This window comes from Xenopus laevis, chromosome 3L, assembly GCF_017654675.1.
Source record: "Xenopus laevis strain J_2021 chromosome 3L, Xenopus_laevis_v10.1, whole genome shotgun sequence".
NCBI lineage: Eukaryota > Metazoa > Chordata > Amphibia > Anura > Pipidae > Xenopus > Xenopus laevis.
Window position 1 is genome coordinate 143,256,823 of NC_054375.1, and position 21,028 is coordinate 143,277,850.

Sequence of the window (21,028 nt, forward strand, 5' to 3'; positions counted from 1 at the left end):
TATTAACTGATTCATTTTGGGAAAAAAATTTTTCCCATGACAGTATCCCTTTAAGGACTGGAGTCCAAAACTGCACTGCATACTCCAGATGAGGCCTTATCAGGGACCTATAAAGAGGCATAATTATGTTTTCATCCCTTGAGTTAATGCCCTTTTTTATGCAAGACAGAACTTTATTTGCTTTAGTAGCCACAGAATGACACTGCCCAGAATTAGACAACGTGTTATCTACAAAGACCCCTAGATCCTTCTCATTTAAGGAAACTCCCAACACACTGCCATTTAGTGTATAACTTGCATTTATATTATTTTTGCCAAAGTGCATAACCTGAATTTATCAACATTGAACCTCATTTTACAGTTTGCTGCCCAGTTTCCCGATTTAGACAAATCCCTCTGCAAAGTGGCAGCATCCTGCATGGAACCTATAGTTCTGCACAATTTAGTATCATCTGCAAAAATAGAAACAGTACTTTCAATGCCCACCTCCAGGTCATTAATAAACAAGTTGAAAAGCAAGGGACCTAGTACAGAGCCCTGCGGTACTCCACTAACAACACTGGTCCAATTAGAAAATGTTCCGTTTACCACCACTCTTTGTAGTCTATCTTTTAGCCAGTTCTCTATCCAGGTACAAATACTATGTTCCAGGCCAACATTCCTTAATTTAACCAGTAAACTTTTGTGTGACACTGTATCAAATGCTTTAGCAAAGTCTAAGTAAATCACATCCACTGCCATCCCAGAATCGAGGTCTCTACTTACCTTCTCATAAAATGAAATTAAGTTAGTCTGGCAAGATCTATTACGCATAAAACCATGCTGGCACAAACTCATAGTATTATGATTTGCTATGAAGTCCAGTATCTTATCCTTTATTAACCCTTCGAAAAGCTTTCCTACCACTGACGTCAGACTAACTGGCCTATAGTTTTGAGGCTGAGAACGGGATCCTTTTTTGAATAGAGGCACCACATTAGCAATTCGCCAGTCTCTCGGCACTATGCCAGATCTCAATGAATCCTGAAAAATTAAGTAAAGAGGTTTGGTAATCACAGAGCTAAACTCGCTAAATACCCTGAGATGAATACCATCTGGCCCCGGACCTTTGTTAATCTTAACATGTTCTAGTCTCTTTTGAATTTCTTCATGTGTAAACCATGCATCATTAGTTGTATTACTAGAATTGGGACTATTAAGAAGGAAACCTTCACTTATAAATGATTCGGCTGTCCCAGCTAACTTGAAAGCCTTAAAAGCACGTCTTTTCTTACCCACCTCAACACCAACGCTTCTATTGAACCAAAAAGGTTTTGCTTTGCAATGACGTTCCTTGCTTACAAGTGGAATATACTGACAAGTATATTTATTAAGCAGCATTTTAAAGACTTTACATTTTTGTTCTTTGTTTAACCCTGTGAAAAACATTTCCCACTTAATATGTTGCAGAGATGCCCTTATACTGTCAAAGTTTGCACATCTGAAATGTAGTGTTTTAGTTACTCCCTTATAGAATTGCTTCTGCAACAGAATCTCAAAGGAGACCATGTTATGATCACTATTCCCTAAATGCTCACCCACACAAATGTTAGAGATGAGTTCAGTATTGTTAGTTATTACAAGGTCCAAAAGAGAGTTATTCCTAGTAGGTTCTTGAACGAACTGGAATAAAAAGTTGTCATTCAGCATATTTACAAAACTACTAGCTTTTTCTGTCTTAGCAACCCCATTGCCCCAGTCAATGTCTGGATAATTGAAGTCACCCATAGCAACAACTTGACCCAGCTGTGAAGCCGCTTGTATCTGCAAGAGTAGCTGGGCTTCATACTCGACACTTATACGAGGTGGTTTATAGCATACACCAATGATAATTCTTTTTGTTACCTTTTGCCCAGTCAAAATCACTACCCAGAGTGATTCTACACCCTCACCAGTGCCAGCTATTCTTATTTCTTTAGCGCATGGCTTTAATTCAGGCTTTACATACAAACCCACTCCTCCACCCTTTTTAATCCCTCTGTCCCTCCTAAAAAGGGTGTAACCAATTAAATTCACAATCCAGTCACATGTTTCATCCCACCAGGTCTCAGTGATACCAATTATATCCTAATTTTTAGAGCATGCAATTAATTCTAGGTCTCCCATTTTACCTGACAAACTCCGTGCATTTGCAGCATACAGCGGAGGTTACTACTTTTACTTTTGAAATTTGCATTACTTAGTGGAGAATTATATGTTTTCCTAAACTTGCACGTGGCATGGGCAAAATTTCAGAAAAGATTACATTGGAAGAACTTTCCTTGATCTTAGAGCCCAGATCCCTGAAATCACTCTTTAAGGTCTTCCATCTACCATTTATTTTGTCATTAGTACCGATATGCACTAAGACAGCTGGGTCATGCCCTGCCCCACCCAATAATTTGTCTATCCGATCAACCACATGCCGAACCCTGGCACCAGGTAGACAGCAAACTGTTCGGTTGTAGCGATCCGGACGACAAATTACTCTATCCACTTTCCTAATAATTGAGTCCCCTACAAACACAATCTGCTTAGGCCTGACTCTACTCTCCTCCCCACCACTACTAGAGAAACTGGTCTTCCGGCTGTTAGAGAGATCAGCCCCATCTAGAATTGCCAATCCAGACTTTATACTCCCATTATCATCACACAATCTCTCAAATTTATTGCGATGTATAAACTCCGGATCAGCCTCCATTTTCCTTTTGCCCACCTTTTTCTAACTGTCACCCAGCTAGCTGCCTCAACATCCTGCTGCTGTGCTGTTCCCCCCAAACTATCTGACCCCGCTAGGTCCTGCTCAGTGAGCAAGAGACTCCTTTTAAGATTGTCAATCGACCGCAGTGTTGCAATCTGTTGCTCTAGTGCTCTAACCCGAGCCTCCAAAGTGGCAATTTGCTCACAACCACCACAGAGGTAAGCATTTCCAAATCTGCATATATATGGCAGACCTTCAATCTTGCTAGCACTCATTATCCCAGTTACAGATCAAAACAGGATTAAAAAAATAATTAAAATTGAATTAAAATAAAATTAGGGTTTAGAACAAACTTTTGACCTAGTTTGAACCTCCTTTAGTTTGAAACTCCTGTGTTTGTAACTCTACTTCCAGATCCCCCACTTAACTGCTGTTTGTAACTCCACTTACAGATCCCCACTTAACTCCTGTGTTTGTAACTCCACTTACAGATCCCCCACTTAACTCCTGTGTTTGTAACTCCACTTACAGATCCCCCACTTAACTCCTGTGTTTGTAACTCCACTTACAGATCCCCCACTTAACTCCTGTGTTTGTAACTCCACTTACAGATCCCCACTTAACTCCTGTGTTTGTAACTCTACTTCCAGATCCCCCACTTAACTGCTGTGTTTGTAACTCCACTTACAGATCCCCCACTTAACTGCTGTGTTTGTAACTCCACTTACAGATCCCCCACTTAACTCCCGTGTTTGTAACTCCACTTACAGATCCCCCACTTAACTCCTGTGTTTGTAACTCCACTTACAGATCCCCACTTAACTCCTGTGTTTGTAACTCTACTTCCAGATCCCCCACTTAACTGCTGTGTTTGTAACTCCACTTACAGACCCCCCACTTAACTGCTGTGTTTGTAACTCCACTTACAGATCCCCCACTTAACTCCCGTGTTTGTAACTCCACTTACAGATCCCCCACTTAACTCCTGTGTTTGTAACTCCACTTACAGATCCCCCACTTAACTCCTGTGTTTGTAACTCCACTTACAGATCCCCCCCTTAACTCCTGTGTTTGTAACTCCACTTACAGATCCCACACTTAACTCCTGTGTTTGTAACTCCACTTACAGATCCCCCACTTAACTCCTGTGTTTGTAACTCCACTTACAGATCCCCACTTAACTCCTGTGTTTGTAACTCCACTTACAGATCCCCACTTAACTCCTGTGTTTGTAACTAGGGATGTCGCGGACTGTTCGCCGGCGAACTTGTTCGCGCGAACATCGGCTGTTCGCGCTCGCCGAATGTTCGCGAACGTCGCGCGACGTTCGCCATTTTGGGTTCGCCTTACCTGGCGCTTTTTTTTGACCTCTCACCCCAGACCAGCAGATACATGGCAGCCAATCAGGAAGCTCTCCCTCCTGGACCACCCCCACACCCCCTGGACCACTCCCCTTCCATATATAAACTGAAGCCCTGCAGCGTTTTTTCATTCTGCCTGTGTGTGCTTGCAAGAGCTAGTGTAGGGAGAGAGCTGTTACTGATTTCACTGATTTCTTTGAGGGACAGTTGATAGTAAGTTTGCTGGCTAGTAATCTACTTGATACTGCTCTGTATTGGAGGGATAGAAGTCTGCAGGGATTTGAGGGACATTTTAGGGTAGCTTTGCTGGCTAGTAATCTACCTTCTACTGCAGTGCTCTGTATGTAGCTGCCTGCTGTGGGCACTGATCTCTTCTGATCTCATCTGCTGACTGCTGTAATAACCCAATAGTCCTTGTAAGGACTGCTTTTATTTTCTTTTTTGTTTTTTTACTTTGCTAGTTGCTACTATAAGCCCAGTGCTATTAGTCTAGCAGTGTTGGGGAGTGGGACTGGTGTGCTACTGTGCTGCTCCTAGTAGTTCAGCAGCACCAACCCGAGAAAAATATTTTTTTTAATATACATATATTTTTTTTTTCTTTTACTTATCTTACTGTTCTTTAACGTGTACAGTGCTGTTGCTGTTCTTCATAGTAGTGCACCAATAGTAGTGCACTTGCAGGCATTATTTGCTCAGTGTGTTCTTCATTTTCAAACAACAACCATCTAGCTGTGTGAGCTTGTTCACATTCTGTCTAAATATCAATAATAATACCGTCTCTAGAAACACCACCCGAGTGACGTTTTTCAGGCAGCAATCATATATATCGTATCCACTGCTGTAGTAGTGTATACGTTAACCTTGTAGGCATTATTTGCTCAGTGTGTTCTTCATTTTCAAACAACAACCATCTAGCTGTGTGAGCTTGTTCACATTCTGTCTAAATATCAATAATAATACCGTCTCTAGAAACACCACCCGAGTGACGTTTTTCAGGCAGCAATAATATATTCCGTATCCACTGCTGTAGTAGTGTATACGTTAACCTTGTAGGCATTATTTGCTCAGTGTGTTCTTCATTTTCAAACAACAACCATCTAGCTGTGTGAGCTTGTTCACATTCTGTCTAAATATCAATAATAATACCGTCTCTAGAAACACCACCCGAGTGACGTTTTTCAGGCAGCAATCATATATATCGTATCCACTGCTGTAGTAGTGTATACGTTAACCTTGTAGGCATTATTTGCTCAGTGTGTTCTTCATTTTCAAACAACAACCATCTAGCTGTGTGAGCTTGTTCACATTCTGTCTAAATATCAATAATAATACCGTCTCTAGAAACACCACCCGAGTGACGTTTTTCAGGCAGCAATAATATATTCCGTATCCACTGCTGTAGTAGTGTATACGTTGACCTTGTAGGCCTTGTTTGCTCAGTGTGTTCTTCATTTTCATTTTCAAACAACTCCCATCTAGCTGTGTGAGCTTGTTCACATTCTGTCTAAATATCAATAATAATACCGTCTCTAGAAACACCACCCGAGTGACGTTTTTCAGGCAGCAATAATATATTCCGTATCCACTGCTGTAGTAGTGTATACGTTGACCTTGTAGGCCTTGTTTGCCCAGTGTGTTCTTCTTCTTCATTTTCAAACAACAACCATCTAGCTGTGTGAGCTTGTTCACATTCTGTCTAAATATCAATAATAATACCGTCTCTAGAAACACCACCCGAGTGACGTTTTTCAGGCAGCAATAATATATTCCGTATCCACTGCTGTAGTAGTGTATACGTTAACCTTGTAGGCATTATTTGCTCAGTGTGTTCTTCATTTTCAAACAACAACCATCTAGCTGTGTGAGCTTGTTCACATTCTGTCTAAATATCAATAATAATACCGTCTCTAGAAACACCACCCGAGTGACGTTTTTCAGGCAGCAATAATATATTCCGTATCCACTGCTGTAGTAGTGTATACGTTGACCTTGTAGGCCTTGTTTGCCCAGTGTGCTCTTCTTCTTCATTTTCAAACAACAACCATCTAGCTGTGTGAGCTTGTTCACATTCTGTCTAAATATCAATAATAATACCGTCTCTAGAAACACCACCCGAGTGACGTTTTTCAGGCAGCAATAATATATTCCGTATCCACTGCTGTAGTAGTGTATACGTTGACCTTGTAGGCCTTGTTTGCCCAGTGTGTTCTTCTTCTTCATTTTCAAACAACTCCCATCTAGCTGTGTGAGCTTGTTCACATTCTGTCTAAATATCAATAATAATACCGTCTCTAGAAACACCACCCGAGTGACGTTTTTCAGGCAGCAATAATATATTCCGTATCCACTGCTGTAGTAGTGTATACGTTAACCTTGTAGGCATTATTTGCTCAGTGTGTTCTTCATTTTCAAACAACAACCATCTAGCTGTGTGAGCTTGTTCACATTCTGTCTAAATATCAATAATAATACCGTCTCTAGAAACACCACCCGAGTGACGTTTTTCAGGCAGCAATCATATATATCGTATCCACTGCTGTAGTAGTGTATACGTTAACCTTGTAGGCATTATTTGCTCAGTGTGTTCTTCATTTTCAAACAACAACCATCTAGCTGTGTGAGCTTGTTCACATTCTGTCTAAATATCAATAATAATACCGTCTCTAGAAACACCACCCGAGTGACGTTTTTCAGGCAGCAATAATATATTCCGTATCCACTGCTGTAGTAGTGTATACGTTGACCTTGTAGGCCTTGTTTGCTCAGTGTGTTCTTCATTTTCATTTTCAAACAACTCCCATCTAGCTGTGTGAGCTTGTTCACATTCTGTCTAAATATCAATAATAATACCGTCTCTAGAAACACCACCCGAGTGACGTTTTTCAGGCAGCAATAATATATTCCGTATCCACTGCTGTAGTAGTGTATACGTTGACCTTGTAGGCCTTGTTTGCCCAGTGTGTTCTTCTTCTTCATTTTCAAACAACAACCATCTAGCTGTGTGAGCTTGTTCACATTCTGTCTAAATATCAATAATAATACCGTCTCTAGAAACACCACCCGAGTGACGTTTTTCAGGCAGCAATAATATATTCCGTATCCACTGCTGTAGTAGTGTATACGTTAACCTTGTAGGCATTATTTGCTCAGTGTGTTCTTCATTTTCAAACAACAACCATCTAGCTGTGTGAGCTTGTTCACATTCTGTCTAAATATCAATAATAATACCGTCTCTAGAAACACCACCCGAGTGACGTTTTTCAGGCAGCAATAATATATTCCGTATCCACTGCTGTAGTAGTGTATACGTTGACCTTGTAGGCCTTGTTTGCCCAGTGTGTTCTTCTTCTTCATTTTCAAACAACAACCATCTAGCTGTGTGAGCTTGTTCACATTCTGTCTAAATATCAATAATAATACCGTCTCTAGAAACACCACCCGAGTGACGTTTTTCAGGCAGCAATAATATATTCCGTATCCACTGCTGTAGTAGTGTATACGTTGACCTTGTAGGCCTTGTTTGCCCAGTGTGTTCTTCTTCTTCATTTTCAAACAACTCCCATCTAGCTGTGTGAGCTTGTTCACATTCTGTCTAAATATCAATAATAATACCGTCTCTAGAAACACCACCCGAGTGACGTTTTTCAGGCAGCAATAATATATTCCGTATCCACTGCTGTAGTAGTGTATACGTTGACCTTGTAGGCCTTGTTTGCCCAGTGTGTTCTTCTTCTTCATTTTCAAACAACAACCATCTAGCTGTGTGAGCTTGTTCACATTCTGTCTAAATATCAATAATAATACCGTCTCTAGAAACACCACCCGAGTGACGTTTTTCAGGCAGCAATAATATATTCCGTATCCACTGCTGTAGTAGTGTATACGTTGACCTTGTAGGCCTTGTTTGCCCAGTGTGTTCTTCTTCTTCATTTTCAAACAACTCCCATCTAGCTGTGTGAGCTTGTTCACATTCTGTCTAAATATCAATAATAATACCGTCTCTAGAAACACCACCTGAGTTGTTGTTGTTGTTGTTTTAAAAATAATGCCAGGCAAAGGCAGGCCGCCACGCAGAGGCACAAGGGGCCGTGCTGTTATGCTATCCTGTGGCCCTAGGAAATTGCCCAGTTTTAAAAAGGCAATGACCCTGAACTCCCAAAATGCTGAAGAGGTAGTTGACTGGCTTACACAGCACACCCCATCCTCTACCGTTTCTAACTTTACCACAACATCCTCATCCTCCACTGCTATGGGCACCCCACGTAACACTTCCTCCACCACCGGCGCCCCTTCTTCACTGGAGTCAGAGGAGTTATTTTCACATGTGTTTCTTGAACTGAGTGATGCGCAACCATTATTGGCAGAAGAAGATGAAGGAGATGAGGACGTTACACCAGATTTAATTCTGGCAGAGAACACAACAGAGATGGACATAATGAGTGATGACGAGGAGGTCCCCGCTGCTGCTTCCTTCTGTGAGCTGTTAGAAGAAATTGATGCATCTGAGGAGAATGAGGATGAGGAGATTGATGTTTTATGGGTGCCCAGTAGAAGAGAGGAAGAGGAGGATAGTTCAGATGGAGAGACGGAGAGTCAGAGAGGCAGGAGGAGAATAAGACTTAGAAGAAGCAGGGAGGACAGCTCGCAGGGAACAGTAGGGCAACAACATGTATCGGCACCTGTGGTCAGCCGGCCAACGCACCCGCCATTGCCGCCAACGCCGCCGACTTCTACTGTTACCGCCAGATTGCCAGCCTCAAAAAGGTCAGCAGTGTGGGATTTTTTTAATGTGTGTGCCTCTGACAAAAGCGTTGTCATTTGCAATGAGTGCAGTCAGAAACTGAGTCTTGGGAAGCCCAACAGCCACATAGGTACAACTTCTATGCGAAGGCACATGAACGGCAAGCACAAAGCACTTTGGGAGCAACACCTCAAAGGCAACAGGCAAACTAAAAGCCACCCTCCTTCTGGTCCAGCATCTTACTGCTCTACCTCTGCTGTCCTTCACCCGTCTGAACCACCCTCCACTCCGCCTTCCACCTTGACCACCAGTTCCCATTCCCAGTCATCTGCCCCCAGCCAAGTTTCTGTGAGGGCCATGTTTGAGCGTAAGAAGCCAATGTCTGCTAGTCACCCCCTTGCCCGGCATCTGACAGCTGGCTTGTCCGCACTCTTAGCCCGCCAGCTTTTACCATACCAGCTGGTGGACTCTGAGGCCTTCCGCAAATTTGTAGCAATTGGGACACCGCAGTGGAAGGTACCCAGCCGCAATTTTTTTTCAAAAAAGGGAATACCACACCTGTACCACCATGTGCAGAGCCAAGTCACCGCATCTCTGTCACTTAGTGTTGGGCCAAAGGTCCATATGACTACTGACGCATGGTCCTCCAAGCATGGTCAGGGCAGGTATGTCACCTACACTGCCCACTGGGTGAACTTGGTAATGGCTGGGAAGCAGGGAATGTGTAGCTCAACAACGACAGTGGAGTTGGTGTCACCGCCACGGATTGCACGCGGTTCTGCCACCACCTCTACTCCTCCTTCGCTCTCTACCTCGTCTTCTTCCTCTTCTTCGTCCTCTGCTGCTGGGTCCTCCTCCTCCACACCTGTGCACCCCCAGCTCCCCCTAGGCTATTCGACGTGCCAGGTACGCCGTTGTCATGCTGTCTTGGGGATGACGTGCCTGGAAAGCAAAAACCATACCGGATCTGTACTCCTGTCATCTCTGCAGTCACAGGCCGATCGGTGGCTGACCCCACACCAACTGAAGATCGGAAAAGTGGTGTGTGACAATGGAAGCAATCTGTTGGCAGCACTGAGACTGGGCAATTTAACACATGTGCCCTGCATGGCACATGTTCTGAATTTAATAGTACAACGTTTTGTCTCAAAGTACCCAGGATTCCAGGACGTTCTCAGGCAGTCCAGGAAGGTGTCGGCCCATTTCAGACGTTCCTATACAGCCATGGCACGCCTTGCTGACATTCAGCAGCGGTACAAAATGCCAGTCAGGCGTTTGATTTGCGACAGCCAGACTCGCTGGAATTCAACGCTCCTCATGTTGGAACGTCTGCTGCAACAACAAAGAGCCGTCAACGAATACCTGTTTGAACTGGGTGGTAGGACTGGATCTGCAGAGCTGGGGATTTTTTTACCCCGTTACTGGGTGCTTATGCGCGATGCCTGCAGGCTCATGCGCCCTTTTGAAGAGGTTACAAATATGGTCAGTCGCACCGAAGGCACCATCAGCGACCTAATACCCTTCGCTTTCTTCCTGGAGCGTGCCGTGCGACGAGTGACAGATGAGGCTGTAGACCAGCGTGACGAGGAGCAGGAAGCGCACGATTTCTGGTCGGAATCACCAGAACGAACCCAGGCACCTGCTGCAACGCAGGGAGAGGTGTCAGAAGTGGAGTCAGAGGAGGAAGGTGGCTTTGTGGAGGAGGAGGACCAACAGGAGCAGGCTTCCCAGGGGGCTAGTGGTGACCTTTTGGGGACCCCTGGTCTTGTACGTGGCTGGGGGGAGGAGACCGTGGATGATGCAGTCCTTGATAACGAGGAAGCGGAGATGGATACCTCTGCATCCAACCTTGTGAGAATGGGGTCTTTCATGCTGTCATGCCTGTTGAAGGACCCCCGTATCAAGAGGCTTAAGGAGAAGGACCTGTACTGGGTCGCGACTCTACTAGACCCTCGGTACAAGCATAAAGTGGCAGAAATGTTACCAACATACCACAAGTCTGAAAGGATGCTGCATTTACAAACCAGCCTGCAAAACATGTTGTACAATGCTTTTAAGGGTGATGTCACTTCAGGAACTCATCAACATTCCAGGGGCAGAGGTGCCAGTAATCCTGCCACGAGCACACCTGCAAGGACAAAGCACTTTGGCCACTCTGTAACGTCAGACATGCAAATGTTTTTCAGTCCAAGGCAGCGGCAGAACCCTTCGGGATCCACCCTCAAAGAACGCCTCGACCGGCAGGTAGCGGACTACCTGGCATTAACTGCAGATATCGACACTCTGAGGAGCGATGAACCCCTGGACTACTGGGTGCGCAGGCTTGATCTGTGGCCAGAGCTGTCACAATTTGCCATGAACCTCTTGTCTTGCCCCGCCTCAAGTGTCCTCTCAGAAAGGACCTTCAGTGCAGCAGGAGGGATTGTAACTGAGAAGAGAACTCGCCTAGGTCACAAAAGTGTGGATTACCTGACCTTTATTAAAATGAATGAGGGGTGGATCTCGGAGGGTTACTGCACGCCGGAAGACTTGTGCTGAGTTTCTGATTCTGACTCCCCATGCAGCTGTCCTTCTCTGCACGCCTCATGACTCCACATACAGCTGTCCTTTAGCGTCCTCCTCCCTCCACCACCGTTACAAACTAGGGTGCAAACCCTACTGGTTTAATTTGAATCCAGGTAAATCCTGAGTTTTTCTGGCCTCTGTGCTTCAGTGGCTGTGACAAAAAAATTTAATATTTTCAGCATTTATATGGCATATTTTTTCTGGCCTCTGTGCTTCAGTGGCTGCGACCAAAAAAAACAGAATATTTTCAGCATTTATATGGCATATTTTTTATGGCCTCTGTGCTTCAGTGGCTGTGACAAAAAAATGAATATTTTCAGCATTTATATGGCATATTTTTTATGGCCTCTGTGCTTCAGTGGCTGCGACCAAAAAAAACAGAATATTTTCAGCATTTATATGGCATATTTTTTATGGCCTCTGTGCTTCAGTGGCTGTGACAAAAAAATGAATATTTTCAGCATTTATATGGCATATTTTTTATGGCCTCTGTGCTTCAGTGGCTGCGACCAAAAAAAACAGAATATTTTCTGCATTTATATGGCATATTTTTTCTGGCCTCTGTGCTTCAGTGGCTGTGACAAAAAAATGAATATTTTCAGCATTTATATGGCATATTTTTTCTGGCCTCTGTGCTTCAGTGGCTGTGACAAAAAAATGAATATTTTCAGCATTTATATGGCATATTTTTTATGGCCTCTGTGCTTCAGTGGCTGCGACCAAAAAAAACAGAATATTTTCTGCATTTATATGGCATAATTTTTCTGGCCTCTGTGCTTCAGTGGCTGTGACAAAAAAATGAATATTTTCAGCTTCAGTGGCTGCGACCAAAAAAAACAGAATATTTTCTGCATTTATATGGCATATTTTTTCTGGCCTCTGTGCTTCAGTGGCTGTGACAAAAAAATGAATATTTTCAGCATTTATATGGCATATTTTTTCTGGCCTCTGTGCTTCAGTGGCTGTGACAAAAAAATGAATATTTTCAGCATTTATATGGCATATTTTTTCTGGCCTCTGTGCTTCAGTGGCTGCGACAAAAAAAACAGAATATTTTCAGCATTTATATGGCATATTTTTTATGGCCTCTGTGCTTCAGTGGCTGCGACCAAAAAAATTGAATATTTTCAGCATTTATATGGCATATTTTTTCTGGCCTCTGTGCTTCAGTGTCTGCGACAAAAAAAATTTATATTGTTAGCATTTATATGGCATATTTTTCCTGGCCTCTGTGCTGCAGTGGCTGCGACCAAAAAAAATTAATATTGTTTGCATTTATATGGCATATTTTTTCTGGCCTCTGTGCTGCAGTGGCTGCAACAAAAAAAAATTAATATTGTTTGCATTTATATGGCATATTTTTTCTGGCCTCTGTGCTGCAGTGGCTGCGACAAAAAAAATTAATATTTTCAGCATTTATATGGCATATTGTTTCTGGACTTCTGGTTCAGTGGCTGCGACAAAAAAAACATAATTTTTCAGGAAAGTACACATGCCTAATTTTTCAGGGTTCTGCAACAGTGGCAAAATCGCATCTTTTATGGTCACCGCAGGTGATCAATAAAGTAGACCAAAACTGGGCCCACACTGCAGAATCAGTGTTTTTTGGTTCACTTCACTGTACATTGAATTACCTCTGCCTGACCGTGCACGTGCGCACAAGCACGGTGACTGCTAAACACACCACTACAGAAATATTGCCACCAACAGGACGAACATCCTGGAGGTGACAAGCAACTAGTAATTAAAAACTATTATTTGCTCACTTGACGGTATCATTCATTAAAGCTCTTTGCGTCTTTTTGCGTTGCAGTAAGCACCGCGTTTCGTCTTTGCGTGTGAACAGGCTGTAACCTTTACACGACTTGATTGGCATGTAGACGCCGGACGTTTTAAAGCATTTTATTACACAGGTTTAGAAATGTAGTGTGATTTCTGCCCTTTACAGCACAAAACGCAGCGCTGTGTCAACAATGGATTTTTTAGAAACATTTTTGCCCTTGATCCCCCTCTGGCATGGCACTGTCCAGGTCGTTGCACCCTTTAAACAACTTTAAAATCATTTTTCTGGCCAGAAATGTCTTTTCTAGCTTTTAAAATTCGCCTTCCCATTGAAGTCTATGGGGTTCGCGACGTTCGCGAACCGTTCGCATTTTTGACGCAAGTTCGCGAATATGTTCGCGAACTTTTTTTCCGACGTTCGCTACATCCCTATTTGTAACTCCACTAACAGATCCCAACTTAACTCCTGTGTTTGTAACTCCACTTACAGATCCCAACTTAACTCCTGTGTTTGTAACTCCACTTACAGATCCCCACTTAACTCCTGTGTTTGTAACTCCACTTACAGATCCCCACTTAACTCCTGTGTTTGTAACTCCACTTACAGATCCCCCCCTTAACTCCTGTGTTTGTAACTCCACTTACAGATCCCCCACTTAACTCCTGTGTTTGTAACTCCACTTACAGATCCCCACTTAACTCCTGTGTTTGTAACTCCACTTACAGATCCCCCACTTAACTCCTGTGTTTGTAACTCAACTTACAGATCCCCCACTTAACTCCTGTGTTTGTAACTCCACTTACAGATCCCCCCTTAACTCCTGTGTTTGTAACTCCACTTACAGATCCCCCACTTAACTCCTGTGTTTGTAACTCCACTTACAGATCCCCACTTAACTCCTGTGTTTGTAACTCCACTTACAGATCCCCCACTTAACTCCTTTGTTTGTAACTCCACTTACAGATCCCCCCTTAACTCCTGTGTTTGTAACTCCACTTACAGATCCCACACTTAACTCCTGTGTTTGTAACTCCACTTACAGATCCCCCACTTAACTCCTGTGTTTGTAACTCCACTTACAGATCCCCCACTTAACTCCTGTGTTTGTAACTCCACTTACAGATCCCACACTTAACTCCTGTGTTTGTAACTCCACTTACAGATCCCCCACTTAACTCCTGTGTTTGTAACTCGAGAAAAGTATATGGTGTTAGGGAGCACCAACCATCAATCACAGTATATGGTGTGCAAGGCCAAATAGCAATTATATACAAAATAGGGGGGAGAAAATTAGAAAGAACTGGCCCTCACAGTTGCACCTTCCCATATGTAACCTCCGAAGCATTTAGAAGTATTGAAATTAAAACGTAACTTTTAATGTATATGTTAAAATGTCCAGACCAAAGAAAATATTAAAAAACCAGCGAGAAACAGGACGTTGATTGACTGATAAAGGAGGGTTATCACTGATCGTGCTAAGCATCCATTTAACCCAGCGACGGTTGATCTTAAGGGGTATTGGTATAGACTGTGGGCTTGATTAGACAAATAGCCAGCTTGCCTTGCTGATGAAAATCAGTTCTAGCACTAATAATAATTTCTGGCCCACAGTTCAAAAGCTGTTTCCAACCCCTTCACCCTCCGATTCACCACCCGCTGCAAGAAGCCATTCAGTATTGTATAGGTGCTTAATTTCTACATAGAGTTAGAGTCCAGACCCGCGGATCCATATGCCAGAGCCAACCCCACTCCACTTACAGATCCCACACTTAACTCCTGTGTTTGTAACTCCACTTACAGATCCCACACTTAACTCCTGTGTTTGTAACTCCACTTACAGATCCCCACTTAACTCCTGTGTTTGTAACTCCACTTACAGATCCCACACTTAACTCCTGTGTTTGTAACTCCACTTACAGATCCCCACTTAACTCCTGTGTTTGTAACTCCACTTACAGATCCCCACTTAACTCCTGTGTTTGTAACTCCACTTACAGATCCCCCACTTAACTCCTGTGTTTGTAACTCCACTTACAGATCCCACACTTAAAGATCAAACACTTAAAAGATGCTAACACTAGAGCAAGCTCCACTGGAGTCCCAGGGGTTCTATTTATACAGTCTGTTCAGGTGCAACTAATCAAACCCCACCCCCTCAAACTCGAGTAATGACTACATATCTATTGTTAAGGAAGTTGCTAAGTTGGTTAACCCTACTATCGAAGCTTCCATCAAGTCTTCTATTAATAAGGCTGTTGAAAATTTACAGGACAGTCTAAGTGATATCTCAGAAACTCTCTCCTCACACTAAGATCAAATTAAAGACCTTCAAGAAAATGTGTCTGAAGTTCAGGAGGATTCTATTTCTACTTCTACATAAAGATATGGAGAAGAAAGTTTTGGATTTGCTGCTTAAAGTTGATGAACTGGAGAACAGAGCTAGAAGAAACAATTTGAGGTTTATTGGAATCCCGGAATCTTATAATATAGAGGCTCTAATTACACTTGTTACAAAAACCATCCCAATGATTCCTCGCCTTCAGGATAAACTTTCTAACATATAGATTGAGCGAATTCATTGATTGGGCCCACCCAGGGAAAACATGAATCTCAAACCACGTGCTGTCATCGCTAAATTTCTGGATTATTCTGAAAAAACTCAGATTTTTCAATTTTATAAGAGTCTTAATGGTCTGGAAGTAGATAGTAGGAAAATCCTAATATTTTAGGATTATTTAGCTATTCGTTCCCAGAAGAGAAAAGAATTCACTAACGTTTGTCAAACTCTAGCCAAGCTCAATATTAAGTTCTCCTTGAACTATCCTTCTAGACTAAGAATTGTTCATTCTTCAGGAACATTTGTCTTCAATGATTCAGTAGAGGCTCAAAGTTTTCTCTGACTACCTAACACTTCGGGATCTTGCCCAAATTTGGCAAAGTCATCGGATTCAGCTCAGGAATCTCGGTCTTCACAGGAAAGGAAATCTGCGAATTTCAGAGACTATACTCGCATTCCTACGGGATCTCAAAGAAATGATGACAAAGCAGTTCATAGATCAAGTCTCCCAGAGCACTTTCTCCTATCCACCAAGATCTAATAGTCCATTCGTTTTTAGTTTCAGGACTTTATGAATGTATCTGGGAAATTTACATTTTGCTGTTTTCATTTTCTCTTTTTTTGTAGGTTTTCCAGTTTATTTTTGATTCTTGGCGGGAGTTCCTCTAGGGTACTTATCCAAGTGAGATAAGTGTTTGCCTTCTTCCTCTTCAGAAAAAAAGGATGTCATTAGATTAATATGACCCTACTTCTAAGGTGGTTTTGTTTGTTAAAAGTCATTTGGTTTTTTTGTTCTTTTTTCTAGGTTTGCTTACTATACTGATGTTTGGTTTATCCTCTCTATCTGACAGTTTTAATTTATCCTCTCTTCCTGACAAATTGCTGGTCTTTTTCCAACCAGTCTGACCACCAAGTAGTCAAGGAAGTTGTCAGGAGAAAGAAAGCCTGGGGGCAGATTTACTAAAGGGCGAAGTGATTAATGCTGGCGTTACCGCTTTCAGGCACTTTGCGGATTTATTAACGGGCGCAGGTGTAACTTCGCTAGTGAAAGAGACAGACGCTATCGCTCATTCAAACCCTGTCGACAGGCGAATTTTCGCTCTGGCGAATGGACATTACTCCGCAAATTCACTAAGATGCGGATTTTACTGATCGTTACCTTTTCGCCAGACTTGCCTTCACCATTTCAGTTCCAAAAAACGCTTTCGTCTTTTCCTTTTTTCAGAGTGATAGCCTGCAAAAGTCCTTAAAAATTTTTTTTTTGGTAACCGGGTTCCCCCATACATTTTCTAACATATTAAACATAAACTATATGGTGGGCTCATGTGTAGGGCATAATAACAACTATATTTTCTTTATTAAGGTTCCCTGGACTTGTGTAATGTAATGTATTTGCTGCAACATATACGTCCATTCAACTTTATCCTTTCCCGCATATGCAAATTAGTCTGAGCAAAGACCTCTAACAAAGTTGCACCAACTGGAGTAATGGAGGCCCACCAGGACTGCCACATGAAGGCCCTTCCAGGCAGTCACCAGGGGCCCACACTCGGCTTCCCTCTACGCGCCTCAGTAAACATCGGTTCAGACGCGCCTGCGTGAACGCTAGAATGGCATGCAGAAATGAAATCACAACTCACCGTTTATAACTGATGACATCAGAACTCACCGATTATAAGGATATAATTTACAAGATATGCATGGCTTTTGTGTATTATATATATATATATATATATATAATACACAAAAGCCATGAATATCTTGTAAATTATATCCTTATAAACGGTGAGTTCTGATGTCATTTCTGTCACATGACTCATGAAAATGTGTGTATTATAATAAATAAAGTACCCCCAGTTGTAAAATATAAGGATATTAGAAGTTACCTTGGAGTTCTAGGACCTGTATAAAGTAATATCTGCATAAGAACATGAAGCAGTCATGGGATTTAATTTATGTGCAAATTTTAATGGTATAAGTCGACGTTTAGGTCCTGCACCTTTATGAAGACATGGTCCTCTGTGCTGGACTGAAACATCGCCTTACACTATCAAAGTTTTGCACATAAATGAAGTCCTATGTCTTCTCCTTGTTCTTTATGCTGATATTACACAGGGGTTGAGCACTCCAACATTGAGTGGATATTACTTTTTGCGGCAGCACCTGGGCTTTTTTGTCTTTTTCTAGAGATGAGTGCGGTGCTCTTCAGACTCGTGAGTGCCGGAATTTCAATGGAATATATATATATAGTCAACTCTTAGCAGCCACACTCTGATCCAGACTCGATTAGATTCGGGTGCAGGGTCAGAAGATTTACATATGAAATTGTTGAAAAGACCCGCCTTCCATATTGTGAAAAAATCGAATTTTCCTTATTGTGTACATATATCCGACGTTTCGGCCCACATTGGGGCCTTTTTCAAGGATAGCTGTGTACAAAGATCAGCGCTTTTTATACCCATACATCCCCATTACAAATTTGGCGCCAAACATGACGTCATGCATTCCAAAAGTATCCATCACCAACAATCGCTTTTTACATAAAAAAATATATAGTCTCTCACCACATGGTGTCACTGGTGCACAGTGCAGGAGTCCATTGAACCCGTCATAGGATCTGTGAAATGTATACAAGTTACATACTTAGGGGCAAATTAACTAAAGGGCGAAGTGGCTAACGCTAGAGAAAATTCGCCAGTGTGACGTCATTTTGCCACTTCGCCGATTTACTAATGGATTTACTAAATGGACCTATTCTAGCGCTACTTCGCACCCTTATGCCAGGCGAAGTTGCGCTCTGGCGAAGGGACATAACTACGATAATTCACTAATTGTGGATTTTAGTGAACGTTACCTCTTGCGCCAGACTTTACTTCGCCACCTCAGACCAGGCGATATGGATTGCTTCAAAAAAAGTTTACATTTTTTCTAAGTCCCAAAAAACGCTGGCGTCTTTTAATTTTTTAAGGGTGATAGGCTAAAAAAGATCGTAAATGTTTTTGAGGGTATCCTCCTTCCCCCCTACATTTCCTAACATATGGCCCCTAAACTATACAGTGGGCGCATGTATAGGGCAATATAACAACTCTATTTTATTATATGAAGCTTTCCCAGGCTTGTGTAGTGTAATGTATTTGCTGCTACATATACGTCCATTGTACTTTAACGTGGCGCCGTATGTAAATTAGGCATCGCTAGCGCAACTTCGAAAACAAATATGTCTTTAGTAGCGTTTTTAATCTTTCTGTCCGTATTTCCATTATCAAATAGTACCATATTACGATCTAAGTTTAGTGCCCAAACCGTAGTGTCCCAAATCAATTTTTGGGGATACCCTCTTTCTAAAAACTTTTTGCACATATTTTCTAGATCTTGGGCTCATTTTCAACAATTTTATATATATATATATATATATATATATATATATATATATACACAGAGAGCTGCACGCTGCGTTTTCATCTGACAGTCGGATAAAAGTAGTTCTTACCTGCAATTTCTCCTTCACTTCCTGTATCTTCAGAACATCTGACACGTCGCATGTGTTTCATGCGCTAATAGGGATGCACCAAAGGAGTATGCATACTACCCAAAAGCACTCCCCCTCTTTTATTTTTATTTTCATTGGGAAAGCTCCCCAAGATAACAGAACTCTACTAAGTGTTCTAGTAAGGCCACAACTTCACAAGTTTTAAAGAGGAAGTCAAGTCTAAAATAGAATAAGGCTAGAAATGCTGTATTTTGTATACTAAATATAAACATGAACTTACTGCACCACAAGCCTAATCAAACAAATCATTCATGCTTTGGCCACAGGGGGTTGTCATCTTGTAACTTTGCAAGACCAAGACTGTGCACATGCTGAAAGCAAATATCTGGTTGCCATGGGTTACTGCCCACATTTGCCCAGTGTTTATAAATGACCCCCACTGAAGCTTAAAGGAACAGTAATGCTAAAAATGAAAGTGTTTTATAGGAATGACAATATAATGCATTTTTGTTCTGCACTGGTAAAACTGGTGTGTTTGCTTCAGAAACACTACTATAGTTCATATAAACAAGCTGCTGTGTAGCCATGGGGGCAGCCATTCAAGCACAGGATACACAGTAGATAACAGATAAGTACTACTATAGTTTATATAAACAAGCTGCTATGTAGCCATGGGGGCAGCCATTCAAGCACAGGATACACAGTAGATAACAGATAAGTACTAGTATAGTTTAGATAAACAAGCTGCTGTGTAGCCATGGGGACTATAGTAGTACTTATCTGTTATCTACTGTGTATCCTGTGCTTGAATGGCTGCCCCCATGGCTACACAGCAGCTTGTGTATTTAAACTTTAGTAGTGTTTCTGAAGCAAACTTAATAAATTTAATTAAACTTACAAATTTAATTAAGTAGAATATATAGTTTCTTCATTCTTTGTTACTTAATGTCCTGATTTATTTAAATACTGACTTTTCATGTGCCTGTATTTTAAGCCTTGGTCAGCACATGTGACATATTTAGTGAATATCAGTTTCCTGTTAGTGTTTCCTGCATGTCAGTTATACAGCCATATAGGTCTCTACTCTCTCCTATCTCTTCCTCTTTCTTTAGCCATAACTATAGCCACAAATATTCCCACACATCATTGGTGTGTCTCACTGCAGTGTACATGCTCTGTATGATATAATAACGTGGTTATAGATTTGGAGGCCATTTCTTTATTCAGCACCATGTATGGCAATGTGGAATACGTGTGTCCAGAAAGGAGCCCGGCACCACCCTTGCCTCAGATCAGCTACTCAGGTAATTTCAACTTTCTCAGGCCTCGGAAACGTACGTTCTAGTGAAACAGTGACTGGCTATTTGAGAGTACTGGTATAGGATCTGTTATCCAGAAAACTCAGAATTATGGGAAAAAAAGTCTTGCATAGACTCCACTATGATTAAATAATTAAATTTTTTCAATGATTTTCTTTTTTTTATGTAGTAATAAAATGGTACCTTTTACTTGATCCCAACTAAGGGCGGCCATACACGGGCAGATTAAAGCTGCCAATATCGGTCCTTTAGACCAATTCGGAATTTTTTGACCATGCCCGTTCTTGTGGCCACACCCCCTAATTACCATGTTCATTTTACAAAATTTGGCAGGTTATGAAAGTTTGAACATATTTCTGTGGTTTTTTCAGTTATTACAGTTTTGCTAATGAAGGTGAAATTGCCCTTTAAGCTGTGAGTCTGATGTCTCCCAAGGGACCTGTTATCTGATATTGTTACAATTACTTATTTGCTTATCTCGAAATTGTCACAA

At 41.9% G+C, this 21,028-nt stretch overlaps 1 protein-coding gene across 2 annotated transcripts in view; it reads left to right on the forward strand.

The window, feature by feature from the left end:
- The window catches only part of LOC108711673 (macrophage mannose receptor 1), a 43,545-nt gene that overhangs the window by 12,182 nt on the left and 10,335 nt on the right, over nucleotides 1–21,028 (forward strand). The window contains exon 1 of one of the 2 annotated variants that reach the window (XM_018253620.2): nucleotides 20,048–20,520. The exons of the other annotated variant lie outside the window; for it this stretch is intronic. Coding sequence (XP_018109109.1) covers nucleotides 20,448–20,520 — 73 coding nt within the window. The 5' untranslated portion in view covers nucleotides 20,048–20,447. Of the gene's footprint in view, nucleotides 1–20,047; nucleotides 20,521–21,028 lie in introns of those variants that run through there. 2 annotated transcript variants of the gene reach the window in all.